Raw genomic sequence first — 19,100 nt, forward strand, 5'->3', positions numbered from 1 at the left:
GTTCACTGTCCTCTTAGAATACCCGCTCCCCTCTGCTGTCCCCCCTGGAGGTGGGGAGGGAGCCCTGCCTGACCACCGCCTTCCCCCAAAGGGCCCACAGGGAAGTGACACGGGGAAACTTGATTCACTGACCAGTACTGGTCTCAGATCCTAAGAAATTATCCAACTGTCCATCCCTGAGTGGGGCACCACCAGGGTCCTAATGTTCTAGATGGTTACAGGAAACAGCATTTGGAGGAAGGGCTGTGGTAGCCTTCTTGACTTGTCCTTTGGCAGGGGGCTTCTCCGGTCATCCTCCAGGCAGGGACTGCCTTAACGCTGGGTGGCCAGGGTCTTGGGCTTGTAGACAGGGACATCCTTGTCCCAGAGTGCAGGCTGCCCCTTAATAATGTCAGCTGCTTTCTCTGCAATCATGACTGTGGGGGCGTTCAGGTTGCCGCTGACCATGCTGGGCATGATGGAGGCATCGACGACTCTCAGGTTTTCCACCCCGAGGACCCTGGTCTGTGGATCCACCACAGCCGAGGAGTCGGAGGGCTGGCCCATCTTACAGGTGCAGGAGGGGTGGTAAGCGCTGTCTGCTTTTGCCCGCACAAAGGCATCTATCTCTTTATCTGACTGCACGTGGCTCCCTGGCTGGAGCTCTTTCCCCCGGAATGGATCCAGGGCTTTCTGTGCAAAAATCTCTCTGGACAACTTCACGCACAGACGGAAGTCCTTAATGTCGGTTTCTGTCGAGGACAGAAGACACAGGTAAGACGCCTCCTTTCACCATGCTGGGTTCATGGGAAGACTCGCGGCAGGGGAGGCTCAGGAAGCTGCCCAGGAGGCCACAGTTAAGGGACAAAGAGGACAGAGCTGCCAGGGTGCTTGTTACCTACCTGTGGGCGGTTAGACTGCTACTAAGCAGAGCCCCATGATTCTCAAGCAGGCGGCATGCTAGATGGCCACAAGCCTGCCCCAGAGGCCCCGGTGTAAACCAGGGCCTGACTTCTCATCTGTATAACAGCATGGCTGCGAGTGCTGGGGAGTCATACTGGGTCTGAAGGTGCCAGGTCAACTGGCCAAAACTGCCCAATGCAGCGCTCTTGTTTTTGCTGCACGCAAAGAGGCAAGCCAGGGACATAATTCCCTCTTAAAGGATGCTCAGAACCATGGTGGGAAAAGACATAACATGAACTAGACGCAGAGCTGGTACGCACACAGCCAAACCTCCCTGTGCCTTCAGTAGATCGTTCTGAAAACTGCAACTCTCTCCTGTGTAAAGTGATACTCTGCAGTCACCCCTGTGAGCAGGACACCACTTAGCAGCATGTGGAAGTTTACAGCTAAGGATGATGGGGCAGGAGCGACTTGTGTCTCAGAAAATGTGGGCCAGGAACCAATATGAGCCCCATAGAAGGATCCATTTACTCAGTGAATGGCAAGCCCAGGCCGGGAGAGATGGAGGAGGCTGGTGAATTACCTGTGGACAAGTAGTTGGGTTGGATCACAGGGTGGTCCCGGGGGTTGGCACTTCTCAGTTTGAGCCAGCCCACACTCGTGCCCCGCATGGTCCCCACATGCACCTGGAGGAACCAAAGACGACCGCAGTGGCCCCATCAGCCCCACTGACTAAGGAGCTTAGAGAGGCCTGGGTTTCCTGTAGGGTGGGACTCCATATCCCCAATCAGTTAAGAGCAGATAATGACTGTTTTAGCATCTGCAACTTACCCACCCTTCTTGTGGTTAAGAGCCACCTCCATGATTGCCTGGAGAGAAGGAATTATTCCTTCTACCTTGGCTTTATACCGGATCATCTAAAACTTTCAGGTCCTGGCAGTCTGGGGGCAGTCTGTCTATTTCTGTTGCTCAAGCCCTTGAACGTCTGACCTGGGCCAGGCCAGGGTCTTACCTTCCAATGTGCCATGCAGACTCACGCTTTCCTCTCCCGGCACTGCCTGGGGAGATTCTGCCTCCCCCTCTACCGCCCCCCTCCCCACACAGACACACTGAGCAGCTGGAGGGCAGGTGATAGGCTGCTGTGCCCACCACCCTGAGGGCCCTGTGCAGTGAGAGAACATCTTCCCTTAAGGGAAAGAAGGGCCCCATGGAGCTGAGACACCTTCTCACCTGGTAAGCCTCCTGCTGGGTGGGGACCCGCCCATGGTCAATCACTTGGGATGGTAGGAAATGGAACTGGATGTCTGGATGGGGGACCCCAGGCTGGCTCCGGATGAACCCACCTGTTTCTAGGTGGGCGGTGGCACCATCCCCTGAGGACCAAAAGAGGAAAGAGGACAAGTATGATGGTTAATTTTATGTGTCAACTTGGTTCCCACTGTTTGGCCAACACTAGTCTAGATGATGTTCCACAGTGCAATCTAATGTAAACTGTAATATAATTACTTTCCATAATGTAATCTAATGTGATATAATCAACCAATTGAAAGGGAAATCCCTTAGGGTGTGGTCTGTCTCCAGACACAGTAGATATTTTGGCAGAACTTGATCTCTCTCTCCACTCTGCACTCTTCTGCTACCTCATCTGTAGACCTTGGATGCAAGCCTGCAGGGGTCTCCAACCCCAACTCCTCCCTCCTCCTCTTCACCTACGCCCCACCATCTGACCTATCAGAAAGTCTCATCAGCTGCAGTCTAAAAATCTCCCTTGAATCCATCTACTCATCATTACCATCTGTCTTAGTCCTCTAGTGCTGCTATAACAAATACCACAAATAGATGGCTTTAACAAAGAGAAATTTATTCTCTCACAGTCTAGGAGGCTAAAAGTCTAAATTCAGGGTCCCAGCTCCGGGGGAAGGCTTTCTCTCTCTGTTGGCTCTGGGGCAACGTCCTGGTCATCAATCTTCCCCTGATCTAGGAGTGTCTCAGCACAGGGACCAGGGGTCCAAAGGACACGCTTACTCCCAGCTCTTGTTTCTTGGTGGTATAAGGTCCCCATGTCTCTGCTCGCTTCTCTCTTTTATATCTAAAAAGAGATTGACTTAAGACCCAATCTTGTAGATTGAGTCCTGCCCCATTAACATAACTTCCACCTATCCCACCTCATTAACATCATCAGATGACAAAATGGTGGATAATCACACAATACTGGGAATCATGGCCTAGCCAAGATGACACACATTTTGGGGGGCCACAATTCAATCCATAACACCATCTCCCCCCTACCTTGGTCCACACCCAGGTCATCTCTTAGTTGGTGACTCCAGTCACCTCCTTGTTGGTCTCCAGCCCATCTCTGGTCCCTCCTGCAGCCCACTCTTCACACACAGCTAGTCCTGCACCATCGGGCTCACAGCCTCCCACCACTGCTTGCTTCAGCCTCCCTGGACCAACAAACCAGCTCCTCAAATATGCCTACCTCCAGGGCTTTTTTACATAGTCTTCCTCCTGCTCAGATCCCCTTCCCTCTGATTTAGATAGCATTCTGGATTTCAATGAACTTAAAACATAGCAAGTTTTAAATTGTGTTCATGTCCTTGGTTTCTGTTTTTCCCACTAAAAAATAAACTCCCTCCTATGGATTGAATTGTGTCTCCCAAAAAGATATGCTCAAGTCCTAACCCCTGGTGCACGTGAACATGACCTTGTTTGGAAATGGTGTCTCTGCAGACATAATTAGTTAAGTTAGCATGAAGTAGGTCCTAATCCAATCTGAGTGGTGTCCTTTTATAGGAAGAAGGAGAAGACACACAGAGAAATGGAGACAGGGGAAGAACAGCACCTGAAGGTGTATCTACAAACCGAGAAATGCCCGTGGCTACCAGAAGCTGGGAGGGAAGAAGAGAGTCTTCTCTGGAGACTTCAGAGAGCATGGCCCTGCTGACACCCTAAATTTGGACTTCTGGCCTCCAGGACTGTGACACAATCAATTTCTGTTCTTAAAGTTCTTGTAAGGTGCTGTGTTAAGGCAGCCCTAGGGAATTTACTTTGTTGGCTCTTCCCATCCCTAACACAGTGCACAGCACATGGTAGGTGTGCAAGAAATACGTGGTGAATCTGAACAGTATTTCAAAGCTCCATTTCCCGACCAAGGCAGTGCTCAGAGATTCAGCTAGACAACAAGCTGAAAATGCTGAACAGTGGATCCTGATTCTGTAATCCAACACCAAGAACATTCCCTCTGTGTCCCTTTTCCTGGCTCTTTGGACCCCAGATGGTTTCTAGGCACAAGGCCATCCCGTCCATCTGTAAGGAAGAATACACCTAAGCCCTGAGGAGCCGGGCCCTGGGCAGCGTGTTATCATGTGTAGTCCTCACGCCAACCCAGTGGACAGGACCTATGCGTCCCCATTTTGCAGAAGGGAAAACTGAGGCTGAGAGAACAGTGGTAAATGGCATAGGCTCAGCTTAGAACCCAGCAACCTGAAGACTGAGTCCTTGCTCGGCACCTCAGGAAGAAGACTGTGCCACTCACAGACTCTCTACCACGCTCACTAGGCGCTTGCATACCTGTGAACTTCCAGAGCCACTCCAGGCCAATCTGGACCTTCCGCAAGGGCTTCTGTGCTGAGTGGAGGGTGATGGGGCGGGTACACGCCTGCTGAATATATATTTCCAGGTGGTCTTGGAGGTTCTGGCCAACTCCTGAAAGGGGAGGGGGTGGTTAGGAAACATGGCTACCCTGGGGGGCTTAGCTGGCTTTTTAATATCCCCCTGGTTTTGAAAAACTCTCCCCCACACTTATCTAGCCAGCTCCTGCTTACTCCCTGGGCCTCAGCTCCTGTGCTTCCTGATCTGGCCCTGTCTCAGATGCTGCCAAAGTCCCTGCCCTTGCTACTCACTCCCGGGGCAGCACCTGTAAGCATCCTGGTGTCCTCTGTTGACCCCTGCTGTGAAGGCAAGGCCACCCCTGCAGTAGGTCCCACTCTGTGAGCAGTCCTTAGCTGGCTGGTTGGCAGATGGACAGCAGCCCTCCCCACCCCCTGGTCTGGGGAAGGGGGTGCAGGCTCTACCATGCTGTGAGCACCCTGCGTGAGCTCATCTAAGCTTGGGGCACTGGGTTGGTCACCATCACTGACTAGCATAGACCTCTGATGATGGAGCCCACAAGCAAAAAGGCCCAGCCCTCAAGAGGGCCAGAGCCACACCCTCAAGGGCATCAGAGACAGTTTATAAATTGACTGTTGCCTGGAAGAATTGTCTCAACATGAAAACCAGACTCTGGAGCATTGAGATGGCCTCTTTAATGCTCAGGGCTGCTGGTGAGTCCTATGGAGAGGGGGTATGGACCCCCCTCACCACAAAGCAGCCCTGGGGACACGCCCAAGCCAGACTGGGGGTCCTCTGTTCCAAGTGGGTATGATGGCTGGGGAGGGGAGGACAGAAACAACACGAAGACTCGGGTCCCCAGGGGCACAGTGTCTAGGGAGGCTCTTGGGGAAAATTTAACAGTCCCAGGGAGAACGCTTGTCTGCTCCTCACCCCACGCTAACAAAATAAAAGCAAACACTTCACTTAGCAGGCCCAACTAAGTCTCTTAAGCAGAGGTGCTCTGTGGAGCAGTGAGGAAGGGAGCTCACCTGGAAGGTGGCACACCACAGGGAGGCTCAGTTTCTTCAGGTCATCAGCGTTCCCGACGCCTGACAGCATGAGCAGCTGCGGTGAGTTGATGGCGCCTCCACTCAGAATCACCTCCTTGCTGGCATAAGCCTGGGAGGGTAGAGTAGGTGGCCAGGTCACAGGGTGCAGAGGGGGACACACATGTTCACACTGCCCTTCCCAAGACAAGGCATGCACCAGTTCACAGACCAGTGACAAACTCTAGCCAGACAGACAGAACCACAAGAAGGCAGTCTTGTGATGCAGGACAGTGACAGCACGTACCCCGAGTGGTGATCAGGAATGCCACCACTGGTGCTGAGATCCTGGCTCCCAAGTCCCAGGGCTGAGGCCGCGGACACTCACTGTACAGCTATTTGAGAGCAACCCACCCATGCAGCTGTGGAGTGTGATCCTAAGTAAGGTGTGGTGCATATTTTAATATATCCTGCCACAGCCGAGACAGTAAAGCTGGTCTTCAGAACACGATTACAGAGCCTAAATGAGACCAATGAAAACGGGCATGAAAGTGAGCGGTTTCAATAAGGCAGAGCCCGATCTACCTGTGGTGATGTAGAACTGTCCCTGCGTACTGTTCAGCAGAAAACAGCATAACACAGACTATGCTTTCTGTAGGCCAAGGCCCTGACGAGGTATGGATGGGCACTGGGGAACTGCCCTAGGGTGGGGAGTGGCAGACAAAGACTCACAAGGTCACTATGGGCAGGTGTCTGGACCAGGGGCATCCTGATCTCTAGCAGCCCACTGCCTCCTACTAGGCCCTGGGACAGCTCAGCACCACTGCTGCCAGCTGCTCACTCCTCATGGGGACAAGACGCAGGGCTGACGGGGACGAAAGCCTGCAGCTGGGGAGGAGGGTGGGGCTTCTGCCCACACCAAGCATGACCACTGGGGCCGCCGCCCACTGCTTTCTTGGTGTCTTGAGCTGCCACCCCCCACCCCCCGAGCTGTCACTTGCTTACCCTGTGGTTCTGGCCGTTCTTGACATACTCCACACCCACTGCACGGGTGCCTTCAAACAGCACTCTATTCACAAGCGTCTGGACCTCCGCCTTCAGGTTGGGGCGGCTCAGTGCTGGGTGCAGGTAGGCGCAGGCCGTACTCCAGCGCTTGCCTGCAGGACAGAGCAAAGAGATTAGGCGCAGCCCACTCCCTGTTCCCCTGATATCTGGGGCAGAAGGAGAAAGGGGGCTGGAAAAAGAGGGAGCTTGACTTTCCCCAACCATGCAAACCCTGGCTTCAAAGTGAGACTGAAAGACCCTGCCCGACTGCAATCCATATCTGTCTGGGGTCACCTGGATGCAAGTAGGAAAACATACTTCATCCTCGACAGGATCACGTGGAGGAGGCCAGAAGCAGCTGATAAAAGGGGGTGAAAACCTGGAGGAGGCAGTAAGAGTCCTGAGTTGACCCTGGCCTTGCCTCTGTCCTGCTGGGAGCATGGCCCTTCACTGCTCTGTGCCTCAGTTTCCCCATCTGTAACAGGGACAGGTCTCGAGTAAGGAAAAGAGAAACCAGGGACCTGGAGAAAGAGGGCTGTGTGGTCCTTGCTACTGCACTGTGCCTCATTTTCCCCATCTACAGGCCTCTGGAGGACTTTGGGCTCTTTGGCCACAAAGTGGGCTCTGTATTATCCACACCAGCAGGGGCCGGGGGCTCCAAGGTGTCACCACCCCAAGGCATTCTCGTTGACTTGGGGTTGTGTTCTGTGGCCTGTGGGGTACAATACATCACGTCCCTTCCACCTGATACCAGTACCGTTTTGTCCACACCTACTGACTGTGAGGGATGGAACCAGGGAGATCTGGGCGGGAAGGGGAGGGGGCATACGCTACCTTCATGGATGGTCATGTCCATCCAGCCGAAGCCTTCCTGCTGGAAGCCGTTCATGTCCTCAGTGAATGGGTAGCCGGCCTGCTGTGCCGCCTCCAGGAAGGCCTGGTGCAGTGGGTGGTTGCTCCTGCCCCGGGTCACACGCAGGGGGCCTTCACCGCCACGGTACCTGCTGGCACCCAGCTCGTGGCCCTGTGCCTTGCGGAAGTAGGGCAGGCAGTGCGCGTAGTCCCAGTCCACAGCGCCTTGGCGGTGCCAGCGGTTGTAGTCCTCAGCATGCCCACGGATATAGACCATGGCATTGAGTGATGAGGAGCCGCCCCAGACTCGGCCACGTGGCCAGTATAGCACACGGCTGTCCAGGCCCGGCTGTGGCTCTGTGTGGTAGCACCAGTTGTACCTGTCGTCGCACAGGTTGGCCACAAGGGCTGCGGGCATGTGTATCTTCCACAGGAGCCGCTTGCTACCTGCGTACACGTCCTTGGGCCCTGCCTCCAGCAGCAGCACACGCTCCTTTGGGTCCTCTGAGAGCCGTCCAGCCAGCACACAGCCTGCCGAGCCAGCACCCACCACCACATAGCTGTACTCATCCCTACTCCTGGAGCCCACACTGGCCAGAGTCCGGACTCCCTGTGCCAGGGCTTGATGTGGGCATCCTCGCCTCCAGCCTCGCAGGACACACCACATGTTTCCAGCCCCAAGTCCTCTTATGTCCAATGAGGGTAATGGAATGATAACACTTTTCCTAAAACAGGAAAAAGGGCTTTAAAAACCTGAACTCAGCATAACATACAGAATCAGCCCAGAGCTAGGGCAGTCCTGCTGGTGCAACACAGGTCTGCTGCAGGCTTGCAAGCGCCAACCAAGGGCTGCCTGTGTGCTCCCTGCCCTGGGGAACTAGAAGGAGGCAGAGTTATTAAGCAGGAGTTTCAGTAATGTAAGATCTTCACCAGACAGATAAGCCCAGGGCAGGGGAAGTAGGAAAGAGGCTCCTCCTCAAACTTGAGGGTCCCTGAAAAGGCTTCCCTATGACATCTATGCGTCAACCTGGGCAAGAGTCAACCTACAGGGAGGGCAGGGCAGGGCTTTCCAGGCAGAGAAAGAAGGCAGGGCATTTGCACTCACTCACCCACTTATCCATTCAAGGCAGTTGCTGAGCACCTACCATGTGCTGTTTTCATCTCTGGCAACACAGAGAACAAGACATCTGCCCTGGAGGAACTGATGGGCTAGGGGCAGGGAAGATGGATAGGACTTGAATAAGGAACTGAAGGAATGTTGGGGTAAGAGACAGGAGACTGCAGAAATCAAAGGCTTTGACCTGAGGGCTATGGGAGTACTAGAGAAATTTTAAGGAATGGGGTCAGAGCTACAATCTTCAAAGCACACTCTGTAAAATGCTACGGTTTAACAAAATACGCCAAGAGCTCTTGGAGGGTCCTTTCCCAATAAGGTTCAAATGAATCCCAATATGCTCAGTGCACAGAAGTGGAAAAGAACCAGGGAATCCCACCAAGACCCCACTGATACAAGAACATCTGGAAAAGCCCCACTCATGAGGCTTAGACACATGGGGCCTAAGACTGAGGCCAAAACAGAACTGAGAATCCCCAAGAAAACTCTGATAAATCTCATGTCTGCATGAGTCCTGTACAAATTAACAAGGAACAGCAGCAGCCTACTACTTGAGGCAGGGTGAGAGTGGGGAGGAAGAACCCCTTCCCTATGGCACAAGCACAGGAGAAAGAGGTGGCAGAGCCTTCTGAAACCGAGTCTGGTGGAGGAACACTGAGAAAAGCCGTTCATCACTCCAGGCCCTAAACTAAGCACAGGTCACAGCAGCACACCACTGGGGAATTTAAAGCCTGTGGTGCACTAAAGAAACCGTACCAACAGCAAAACTCAAACTCCACTGAACTCCTGAATAGACTGACTCAATGCCCCACAACAATGCCCCAGCAGGATAAAAGACATGCCCTTTCCCAGGCATAAAAACTATTCACCTCAGTCTCTACTATCTTGTTACACTCAAGATCCAGCATTCAATAAAAAATTAGAAGACACACAAAAACAAGAAAAATAAATGAATCACTGTCAACAGATAAATCAGCCAAGAGAACCAGACCAAGAAGTAACCTACCCATGTATAGTACAGAACCACATATAGAACCAGCAAATACTTTAACATAATCAAGATTAATATTTCAAAAGATCTAGTGGAACTGGCAGACAACATGTTGAACAGATAGGCAATTTTGGCAAAAAGCTGGGAACAAAAAAACTCAAACAGAAATGCAAGATTAAATTCAGTATTGGAGATGAATAATTCATTTCACTAACCTGTCAGCAGATGGGATACAGCAGAGAAAAGAATCAGTGAAACTGACCATTAGGTCAACAGAGATGCAGTGCAACTGATTACTTTTGTGTGGCCTTTCTAGCCATGGTCTTGTAACTCCCAGCCAGGTGACTGGGCAGGGCTGTATGACAGGGTCACTCCAGGGGATTGGTCAGTTTTGCCTTAAAAGAGAGCCAATTCCAGAGCAGAGGAGGAAGAGCCCACCACCACCAAGGAAGGAGAGACCAGCAGGAGAAGGCACAGTAGGCTTCCTGGCCGGCAGAGAGAGAAAGCTGAGTGCATTTGAGCAGAGCCTGAGGGACCAGGAGAGGCATGCTTGTGAGCACAGTGTGGGGAGGCTATCCTGATGGAAGGGCTGTATCCTGAGTGTTCTTGAGCCTGAACTGTAACTATTACTTCCCTAATAAACCCCATAAGTGTATGGTCTGTGAGTTCTGTGTAGCCATTGCAGTGAATTATTGAACCCAGTAGAGAGTGCTGTGGGAGGGATGGTTGGTGTCAGAATTGGTAGAGAAAGCTGAGAAAGCAGGCTTGTCTGACCTCAACCTCGTGGGAGTCAGCCTTGTGGTGTTGATCTTGGTTCTCCTTCCCCCTTGTGAAGTTGGAGGAGTCAGACCTTGCTCCCAAGCCATTTTTACAGAAATTATCCAAACTGAAATATAAAGAGAAAAAAGAGAGGGAGGAGATGATAGAGATGCACCAAGAACACAGATCAGTCAACCAGAAGCTATGGGACAATATCAAACTATTTAAAGTATACATAATTGGAGTCCCAGTGGAAGAAAGAACAGGGGAGAAGACAATTTTAAGAGAGAATTGCTGAGAATTTTCCAGTGTGATGCAAGATAAAACATCACAGATTCAAGAAGCATGGAGCATCTCAGGCTGGATTAATACAAAGAGAAGTACATCTTGGTACACATAGTCAAAGTGCTAAAACCCCAAGATAAAGAGAAAATCATGATGGCAGCCAGACAAAAAAAAGAAATACAGACACATATAAGTGATAGCAAACTTCCTGTCAGGAAGCATGCAATCCAGAAGATAACGGTCTGCTGACTTTAAAGTACTGAAAGGAGGAAAAAACAAAAAAACAAAAACCTGTAAGCCTAGAATTCTCTGTACTCAGTGAATATATCTTTCAAAAATGAAGGAGAAGTAAAGACGTTTTCACAGAAAAGTTAAGAGAATTTATTGCCAACAGATCTGCACTGAAAATAAAGTTGTTCAGACAAAAGAATGTAATACCAGATGGAAACTTCAATCTATACAAAGAAATGAGAAGCAATGGAAACAGTAAAAGTTGTAGGTGTATTAGTTTCCTCTGGCTGCTGTAACAGATTTCACAAACTTGGTGGCTTAAAACAACACAAATCTATTCTTTTAGTTCTGGAGACCAGAAGTCCAAAATCACTTTCACTGAGCTAACATTAAGGCATCAGCAGGGCTGGTGCCTTCTGGGGGTCTAGTTTTCTTGCCTTCTCTAGCTTTTGTAGGCTCCCTGCATTCCTTGGCTCATGACCTTTTCCTTGCATCACTCCAACCTCTTGCTCTGTCATCACATCTCCTACTTCTGCCATAGTGTCTCCCTCTACCTCCCTCTTATAAGGACATTTGTGATTACATCATTGGGTCCACCCGGATAAACCAGGATATTCTCCCCATCTCAAGATCCTTAACTTTATTACATCTGCAAAATCTTTATTTTCCATATAATGTAACGTATTCATAGGGTCTGGGGATTAGGACATGGACATTACGGGGAGTCATTATTTAGCTTACCACTGTAGGTAAACATAAGACTTTTTTTTTTTCCCTATTTTTTATTTCTTTATAATTGATAGTCTAAAGTAAAATACATTATAGGCTTTAAATATATGTAACATTAAAATGTATAACAATAGCACAAAAGTTGGAAATAGAAGTATACTTTAAGATTTTGCACACAATACATGAAGTGGTATATTACTCAAAGGTATACTGTGAAAAAATCAAAGATCTATATTGTAAGCCCTCGTAAAACCAAACCCACTGCCTTCGAGTCCATTCCAACTCATAGTGACCCTACAGGACAGAGTAGAACTGCCCCATGGAGTTCCCAAGGAGCACCTGGTGGATTTGAACTGCTGACTGGTTAGCAGACATAGCTCTTAAGCACTATGCAAAATAAAACAAATGGTTGTAGCTAATAAGCCAATAGATAGAAAATAATCAAAAGAGGTAGAAGAAACTAAGAAGAGATGACAGAGAACATATAGCAGGTTGGCAGATTTAAATCCAATTGTATCAATAAATACACTAAATGTAAATAGTCTAAATACTCATTAAAAGACAGAGATTGTCAGATGAGATTTGAAAAAGCAAGACTTACATATATGTTGGCTACCAAAAAAAAAAAAAAAGGTAAAAGTAAGAGAATGGAAAAAAATGCACCACATAAACGCTAAACAAAAGAGAGTTGGGGTGTTTATATTAATATCAGACATCTAAGACTTCAGAACAAGGGATGTTATCAATTTTGAGAGACAATTCAAAATGACAAAGGGGTTAATTTATCATGAAGACATAATTCTAAATATGTCTGTGCCTAATAACAGAGCTTGAGAATTCATGAAGCAAAAATTGATAGAAGTGAAAGGAGAAATGCAGGAGTCCTCCCTTATCTGTGGGAGATACGTTCCCAGACCCCCCGTGGATGCCTGAAACTGTGGATAATATCAAACCCTATATAAATTATGTTTTGTCCTATACATACATATGTATAATAAAGCTTAATTTATAAATTAGGCACAGTAAGATTAACAACAATAATAATAAAATACAACAATTATACCAATATACTGTAATAAAAGTTATGTGAATATGGTTGACAGAGTGTCAAAGTGTGAGATTTCATCACGCTACTCAGTTAACATTTTCGGACTGCAGTTGACTGTGTGTAACTGAAACCACAGATGGGGCAGGGGGAGCTACTGCAGATAAGTGGAGCCCTGGTGGCATAGTGGTTAAGAGCACAGCTGTTAACCAAAAGGTCGGCAGTTCATATCTACCAGCTGCTCCTTGGAAAGCTATGGGCAGTTTTACTTTGTCCTGTAGGGTCATTATGAGTCAGAATTGACAGCAATGGGTTTGATTTTTTGTTTTGGTTACTGTAGATAAATCTACAATTACACTTGGAGACTTCAACACTCCCCTCTCAGTAACCGATGAATAAGTATGCAAAAAATCACTAAGGATACTGAATACCTGAACAACATTATGAGCTAACTGACCTAATTAACACTTATTGAACACTCCACCCAAACAACAGGATAAATGCTCTTTGCAAGTGCACATACATCATTCACCAAGACAGGCCTTATTCTAGGCCTTAATACAAACGTAAGCAAATATGAAAGGAATAAAATGATACCAAGTATGTTCTCTTACCACAAAATAACTGACTTAGAAATTAATACTAAAAAGATATCTCCTAGCTAGAGCAATTAGGCAAGAAATAAAATGTATCCAAATTGTAAGGGAGGGAGTAAAACTATTTACAGATGACATTATCCTGTATATATAGAAAATTCCAAAGAATCCACAAAAAAGCTTCTAAAGCTAATATATGAATTTGGCTACATTGCAGAGTACAAGATAACAACAGCAACAACAAAAAAAACAGTTGTGTTTGTAGACACTAGCAATGTACAATCTGAAAGGGAAATTATTAAAACAGCTTCATTTACAATAGCACCTAAAGAATAAAATACCCAGGAATAAATTTAATCAGGTAGGTTAAAGACTTGTAACTGAAAACTAAAACCCACTGCCGTTGAGTCAATTCTGACTCATAGCGACCCTATAGGAAAGAGTAGAACTGCCCCATAGAGTTCCCAAGGAGCGCCTGGCGGATTTGAACTACCGAACTCTTGGTTTGCAGTCATAGCACTTAACCACTATGCCACCGAAAGAAACTAAAGAAGACCTAAAAAAATGAAAAGACCCTTCTCTCTTCCTCGGCGCTGCCTACGGAGGTGGCAGCCATCTCCTGCCGGCATCATGGCTGCCCTCAGACCCCTGGTGAAGCCCAAGATCGTCAAAAAGAGAACGAAGAAGTTCATCCAGCACCAGTCAGACCGTTATGTCAAAATTAAGCGTAAATGGCGCAAGCCCAGAGGCATCGACAACAGGGTGCGGAGAAGATTTAAGGGCCAGATCTTGATGCCCAACATTGGTTATGGGAGCAACAAGAAAACAAAGCACATGCTGCCCAGCGGCTTCCGGAAGTTCCTGGTCCACAATGTCAAGGAGCTGGAAGTGCTGCTGATGTGCAACAAATCTTACTGTGCTGAGATTGCGCACAATGTTTCCTCCAAGAACCGCAAAGCCATCGTGGAAAGAGCAGCCCAGCTGGCCATCAGAGTCACCAATCCCAACGCCAGGCTGCGCAGCGAAGAAAATGAATAGACAGCTCATTTGCAAGTTTTATTTGTGCTAAATAAAACCATAAAAACCCTGCAAAAAAAAAATGAAAAGACATCCTATGTTCATGGATCAGAAGACTTAATACTGTTAAGACGGCAATACTACCTAAAGCAATGTATAGATTCAATGCAATACCAGTCAAAATTCCAATAGCCGTCTTTACAGAAATAGAAAAACCAATCCTCAACTTTATGTGGCATGGCAAGAGGCCCCAAATAGCTAAAGCATTGTTGAAAGAGAAGAACAAAGTAGGAGGGCTCACACGTACTGACTTTAAAACAGACTATACAGCTACAGTAATCAGAACAGCTTGTTACTGGTATAATAGTAGGTACACAGACCAATGGAATAGAATTGAGAATCCAGAAATAAATTCATACATCTATGGTCAATTAGGAGCCCTGGTGGCATGGTGGTTAAGAGCTCAGGCTGCTAACCAAAAAGTCACAGTTCGAATCCACCAGCTGCTCCTTGGAAACCTTGTGGGGCAGTTCTAATCTGTCCTATAGGGTTGCTATGAGTCAGAATCGACTCAACAGCACACAACAACAACATGGTCAATTGATATTTGACAACAGTATCAAGTCTATTCAGTAGGGAAAGAATAGTCTTTTCAACAAATGCTATGGGACAACTGGATTTCCACAAGCAAGACAATGAATTTGGGCCCATACTCACACCATATACAAACATTGACTCAAAATGGATCAATACCCTAAATGTAAGAACTAAAAGCATAAAATTCTTAGAAGAAAACATACGAGTAAGCTTTAGGACCTTGTTTTATACAATAGATGCTTAGATACAACACCAAAAATACCAGCAACAAAAGACAAAATAGACTGCATCAAAGTTAAAAACTTGCATGCATCAAAGGGCTTTATCAAGAAAGTGAAGAGACAACCTACACGATGGGAGAAATTGTGGGGGAACTATATATCTGATAAAGGTTTAATATCCAGAATATATAAAGAATTCCTACAACTCGAACAAGAAAAGCACAAATAACCCAATCAAAAAATGGGCAAAGGAATTGAATGCACATGTCTCCAAAGAAGATATACAAATGGCCGATAAATGCATGAAAAGATGATCGATGTCATTAGCCATTACTCACTGCTGCTGAGTCAATTCCGTCTCATAACAACCCTCTAGGACAGAGTAGAACTTCACCCATAAGGTTCCCAAGGGTGTAATCTTTATGGAAGGGAGTGGACTGCCACATTTTTCTCCCAAGGAGTGGCTGTTGGGTTTGAACTGCTGACCTTTCATTAGAGGCAAAGCACTTAATCCCTGCACCAAGGGAAATGCAAATCAAAACTACAATGAGCTACCACTTCACCGCCACTAGGATGGTTATTATGAGAAAAACAGACAATAACAATAATGCAGAGAAATTGGAAGCCTCATCCTTTGCTCATGGAAAGGTAAAATGGTGTACCCATGTGAAAACAATTTAACGATGGTTCCTCAAACTATCATATGAACCAGCAATTCCACTCCTAGGTATATGCCCAAAAGAACTGAAAGCAGGGACTCAAAGAGATACTTGTACATCAGTGTTCATTTATGCATTACTCACAATAGCCAAAAGGTGGAAACAACCCAAGTGTCCAACAGATGAATGGGTAAGCAAAATGTGGTATATACCTACAAGGGAATATTAAGCCATAAAGAGAAATGGAGTTCTGATGCAAGCTCTAATATGGATGAACTTAGACAACATTCTAAGTGAAATAAGTCAGACACAAAAAGACAAACACTGTATTATTCCACTTATATGAAATATCTAGAATAGGCAAATGAACAGACATGAAATGAAAGTTTACTACTGTTACCAGGGGCTGAACTGGGGGAGATTACCACTTAATGAGTATTGAGTTTCAGTTCAGGGTCAGCAAGCTTAGCTCCACCAAGTGCCTGGAGGCGCCCTACTCTGCCAGCAAGCCTCCTACCCAAAGGTATTCAGCTTTCTCGTTCCGTGGTCAAGGAAGCCCACCACACAGTCGCCTGCCAGTCTTCTGGTTCTACTGCCTCTGCTGCTGCCGTTTCTCCACCGCTGCTTCTCGCTGTCTTGCTGTCTCCAGTGTTACAGCTTTCTCTCTGTCTCTCAGGTCTAGGAGGGTCTCAGCCCAGGGATCCCAGGTCCAAAGGACATGTTCCGCTCCTGGCTCTTGTTCTTTGGTGATGGTGAGATCCTCTTTTCCTGCCTAGGTATGGCTCATTTTAAGCCCAACAGAATGGCAAAACTGACCAATCCCCACTGTGGGCCACAGTTACCTTATTTGCACAGTCCCACCCAGTCACTTGGGTGGGACTTACAAGACCAGGGCGAGAAGGGCCATCCAAAAGCGATCTATCGCACTACAAAACCAAAATCACAACAAGATACCACCTCACCCCCACTAGGATGGCTATGATCCAAAACAAAGAGAAAAGAACACAAGTATTGGTGAGGATATGGAACAACCAGAATCCTTATCCATTGTTGATGGGAATGCAAAATGATACGGCTGCTATGTAAGTTTGGTGGTTCCTCAAAAGCAAAACATAGAACTACCATATACCAGCAATTCTATTCCTAGGTATATGACCAAAAGAATTGAAAGCTGGAACAGATACATGTACACCAATGTTCACTGCAAAACTATTCACAATAGCCAAAAGGTGGAAGCAGCCTAAAAGTTCATCAATAGACGAAAGAATAAGGAAGATGTGCTCTATACATACAATGAAATATTACTCAGCCATTGTTATGAATTAAATTGTATCCTCCAAAAATGTATATTGACTTGGCTAGGCCATGATTCCTAATATTGTATGATTGTCCACCATTTTGTCACCTGATGTGATTTTCCTATTTGATGTTAATGAGGCAGGATTAGAAGCAGTTATGTTAAGGAGGCAGGATTCGATCTACAAAATTAGGCTGTATCTTGAGTCAATTTCTTTTGAGATATAAAAGACAGAAGCGAGCAGAGACACAGGGGGACCTCCTCAAGAAAGAAGCACTCGGAGCATAGCGTAAACTTTGGACCCGGGGTCCCTGTGCTGAGAAGCTCCTCGACCAGGGGAAGATTGATAACAAAGACCTTCCCCCAAAGCCGCTGATAGAGAGAGAAAGCCTTCCCTGGAGCTGGTGCCCTGAATTTGGACTTCTAGCTTCCTAGGCTGTTAGAGAATAAATTTCTTTGTGTTAAAGCCATCCACTTATGGTATTTCTGTTACAGCAGCCCTAGATGACTAAGACAGCCATAACCAGAAATTAAGTCTTACTACTATGCCGCAACATGGATGCTCTTGAAAACATTATGCTAAGTGAATCCAGTCACAAAAGGACACGTATGATTCCAGTTATATGAAATATCTAGAACAGGCAAATGTATAGAGACCAAAGTTCATTAATGATTACCAGGGGCAAGAGGGAGGGGGGAAGGGAATGATGGAGTCACTGCTTGGGGGGCACTGAGTTTCTGTTAATGGTGATGGAAAATTCTGGAAACAGTGGTGATGGTGTACAACATGATGAACATAATAATGTCACTGAATCGTGCATGTAAAAAATGTTGAATGGCAAATGTTTTTTTTTTACAATTAAAAAAAAAAAAAAGAACCAGGTAATCGAAATAGCTATGTATTTACTTAAAAAGTAAATTCATAGTTAAAATTCTTCCTACAAAGAAAATTCTAGGCTTCGCAGGTAGAATCTACCAAACATTTAAGATTAAACAGTACCAAGTCCATAGAAAATAGAAGAGTAGACAACACTCGTCAACTCGTTTTATAAAGCCAGCACTACTCTCTTTATAAGGAGTCCTTGGGTGGTGCAAACAGTTAAGCGCTCAACTACTAGCAGAAATGGCGGTGCGAACCCACCCACAGGCATTTCAGAAGACAGGCCTGGTGATCTGTTTCCGAGAGGTCGTAGCCTTGAATACCATATGGAGCAGTTCTACTCTGCACAGGAGGTTACTGTGACTCAGAATCAAACAAAGGAAACTAATAACAACCTTGTTTATAAAGCCAAAGACATCACAAGGAAGGAAAACCACAGACCAATATCCCTCATGGACAAAAATGAAAAAATCCTTAACAAAATTTTGGCAAAGAGAATCCAGCAACGTACAAAAAGGATAATACATCATAATCAACTAAGATGTACTCCAGAAATGCAACTGTCTCAACATTTGAAAATCAATTTGTTTAATCATATTAACAGACCAAAAAAGAATGATCATCTTAATAAATGCAGAAAGTATTTGACAATATTCAACACCCATTAATGATAAAATCTCTGTCTAAATAACAAATGGAATGGAACTTCCTGATAAACAGCATCTATGTAATACCTACAGCTAACTTCATCCTTAAGGGTGAAAGACAGAAAGCTTTCCAGAACAAGGCAAGGATGTTCACCTTTACCACTTTTATTCCACATTGTACTTGGGGCTCTATCCAGTGAAATAGGTTAATTAATTAATTTGTTTAAAAATTAAAAAGCATACAGATTGGAAATGAAGAGTTATAAATGTCTTTATTTGCAGATGACATGAGCATCTACATAAAAAACCCCAAAGGAATTTACCAAAAAAATGCTGCTAGAATTGACAAGTGAGCTTGGCAAGGTCACAGGAGTCCCTGGGTGGTACAAACAGCTAAGCACTTGGCTGCTAACCAAAAGGTTGGTGACTCACACCCACCCAGAGGTGCCTTGGCAGACAGGCCTGGTGATCTACTTCTGAAAGGTCACAGCCACTGAAAACACTATGGGGCACAGTTCTGTCAGAATCAACAGGATAGCAACAGGTTTGGTTTGGGATTTAGCAAGGTCACAAGATACAAGGTTGATACACAAAACTCAATTGTATTTTTCTAC

General features: G+C 46.5%; 2 protein-coding genes across 3 annotated transcripts in view; one reads left to right on the forward strand and one right to left on the reverse strand.

Moving 5' to 3' along the window:
• Positions 1-312: 312 nt before the first annotated feature.
• Positions 313-19,100, reverse strand: part of CHDH (choline dehydrogenase) — a 36,660-nt gene continuing 17,872 nt past the window's right edge. The window contains exons 1-8 of one of the 2 annotated variants that reach the window (XM_049862940.1): positions 10,298-10,374; positions 7,401-8,143; positions 6,528-6,679; positions 5,526-5,655; positions 4,456-4,590; positions 2,113-2,255; positions 1,466-1,568; positions 313-731 (exon numbers count right to left, since the gene is read on the reverse strand). In XM_049862940.1, coding sequence (XP_049718897.1) covers positions 313-731; positions 1,466-1,568; positions 2,113-2,255; positions 4,456-4,590; positions 5,526-5,655; positions 6,528-6,679; positions 7,401-8,085 — 1,767 coding nt within the window. In that variant the 5' untranslated portion in view covers positions 8,086-8,143; positions 10,298-10,374. Of the gene's footprint in view, positions 732-1,465; positions 1,569-2,112; positions 2,256-4,455; positions 4,591-5,525; positions 5,656-6,527; positions 6,680-7,400; positions 8,144-10,297; positions 10,375-19,100 lie in introns of those variants that run through there. The other variant, XM_049862938.1, reaches the window with a different exon arrangement.
• LOC126064193 (60S ribosomal protein L32-like) lies at positions 13,748-14,255 on the forward strand. The gene has a single exon (XM_049862945.1). The coding sequence runs from the start codon at positions 13,799-13,801 to the stop codon at positions 14,204-14,206; it is 408 nt and encodes a 135-aa protein (XP_049718902.1). The 5' UTR covers positions 13,748-13,798; the 3' UTR covers positions 14,207-14,255.

Source organism: Elephas maximus, chromosome 20 (assembly GCF_024166365.1).
Source record: "Elephas maximus indicus isolate mEleMax1 chromosome 20, mEleMax1 primary haplotype, whole genome shotgun sequence".
Classification (NCBI taxonomy): Eukaryota; Metazoa; Chordata; class Mammalia; order Proboscidea; family Elephantidae; genus Elephas; species Elephas maximus.

What these genes read in the sequence shown, in the direction of transcription:
- LOC126064193 (XM_049862945.1), top strand. Translation starts at nt 13,799, where the DNA reads ATGGCTGCCCTCAGACCCCTGGTGAAGCCCAAGATCGTCAAAAAGAGA.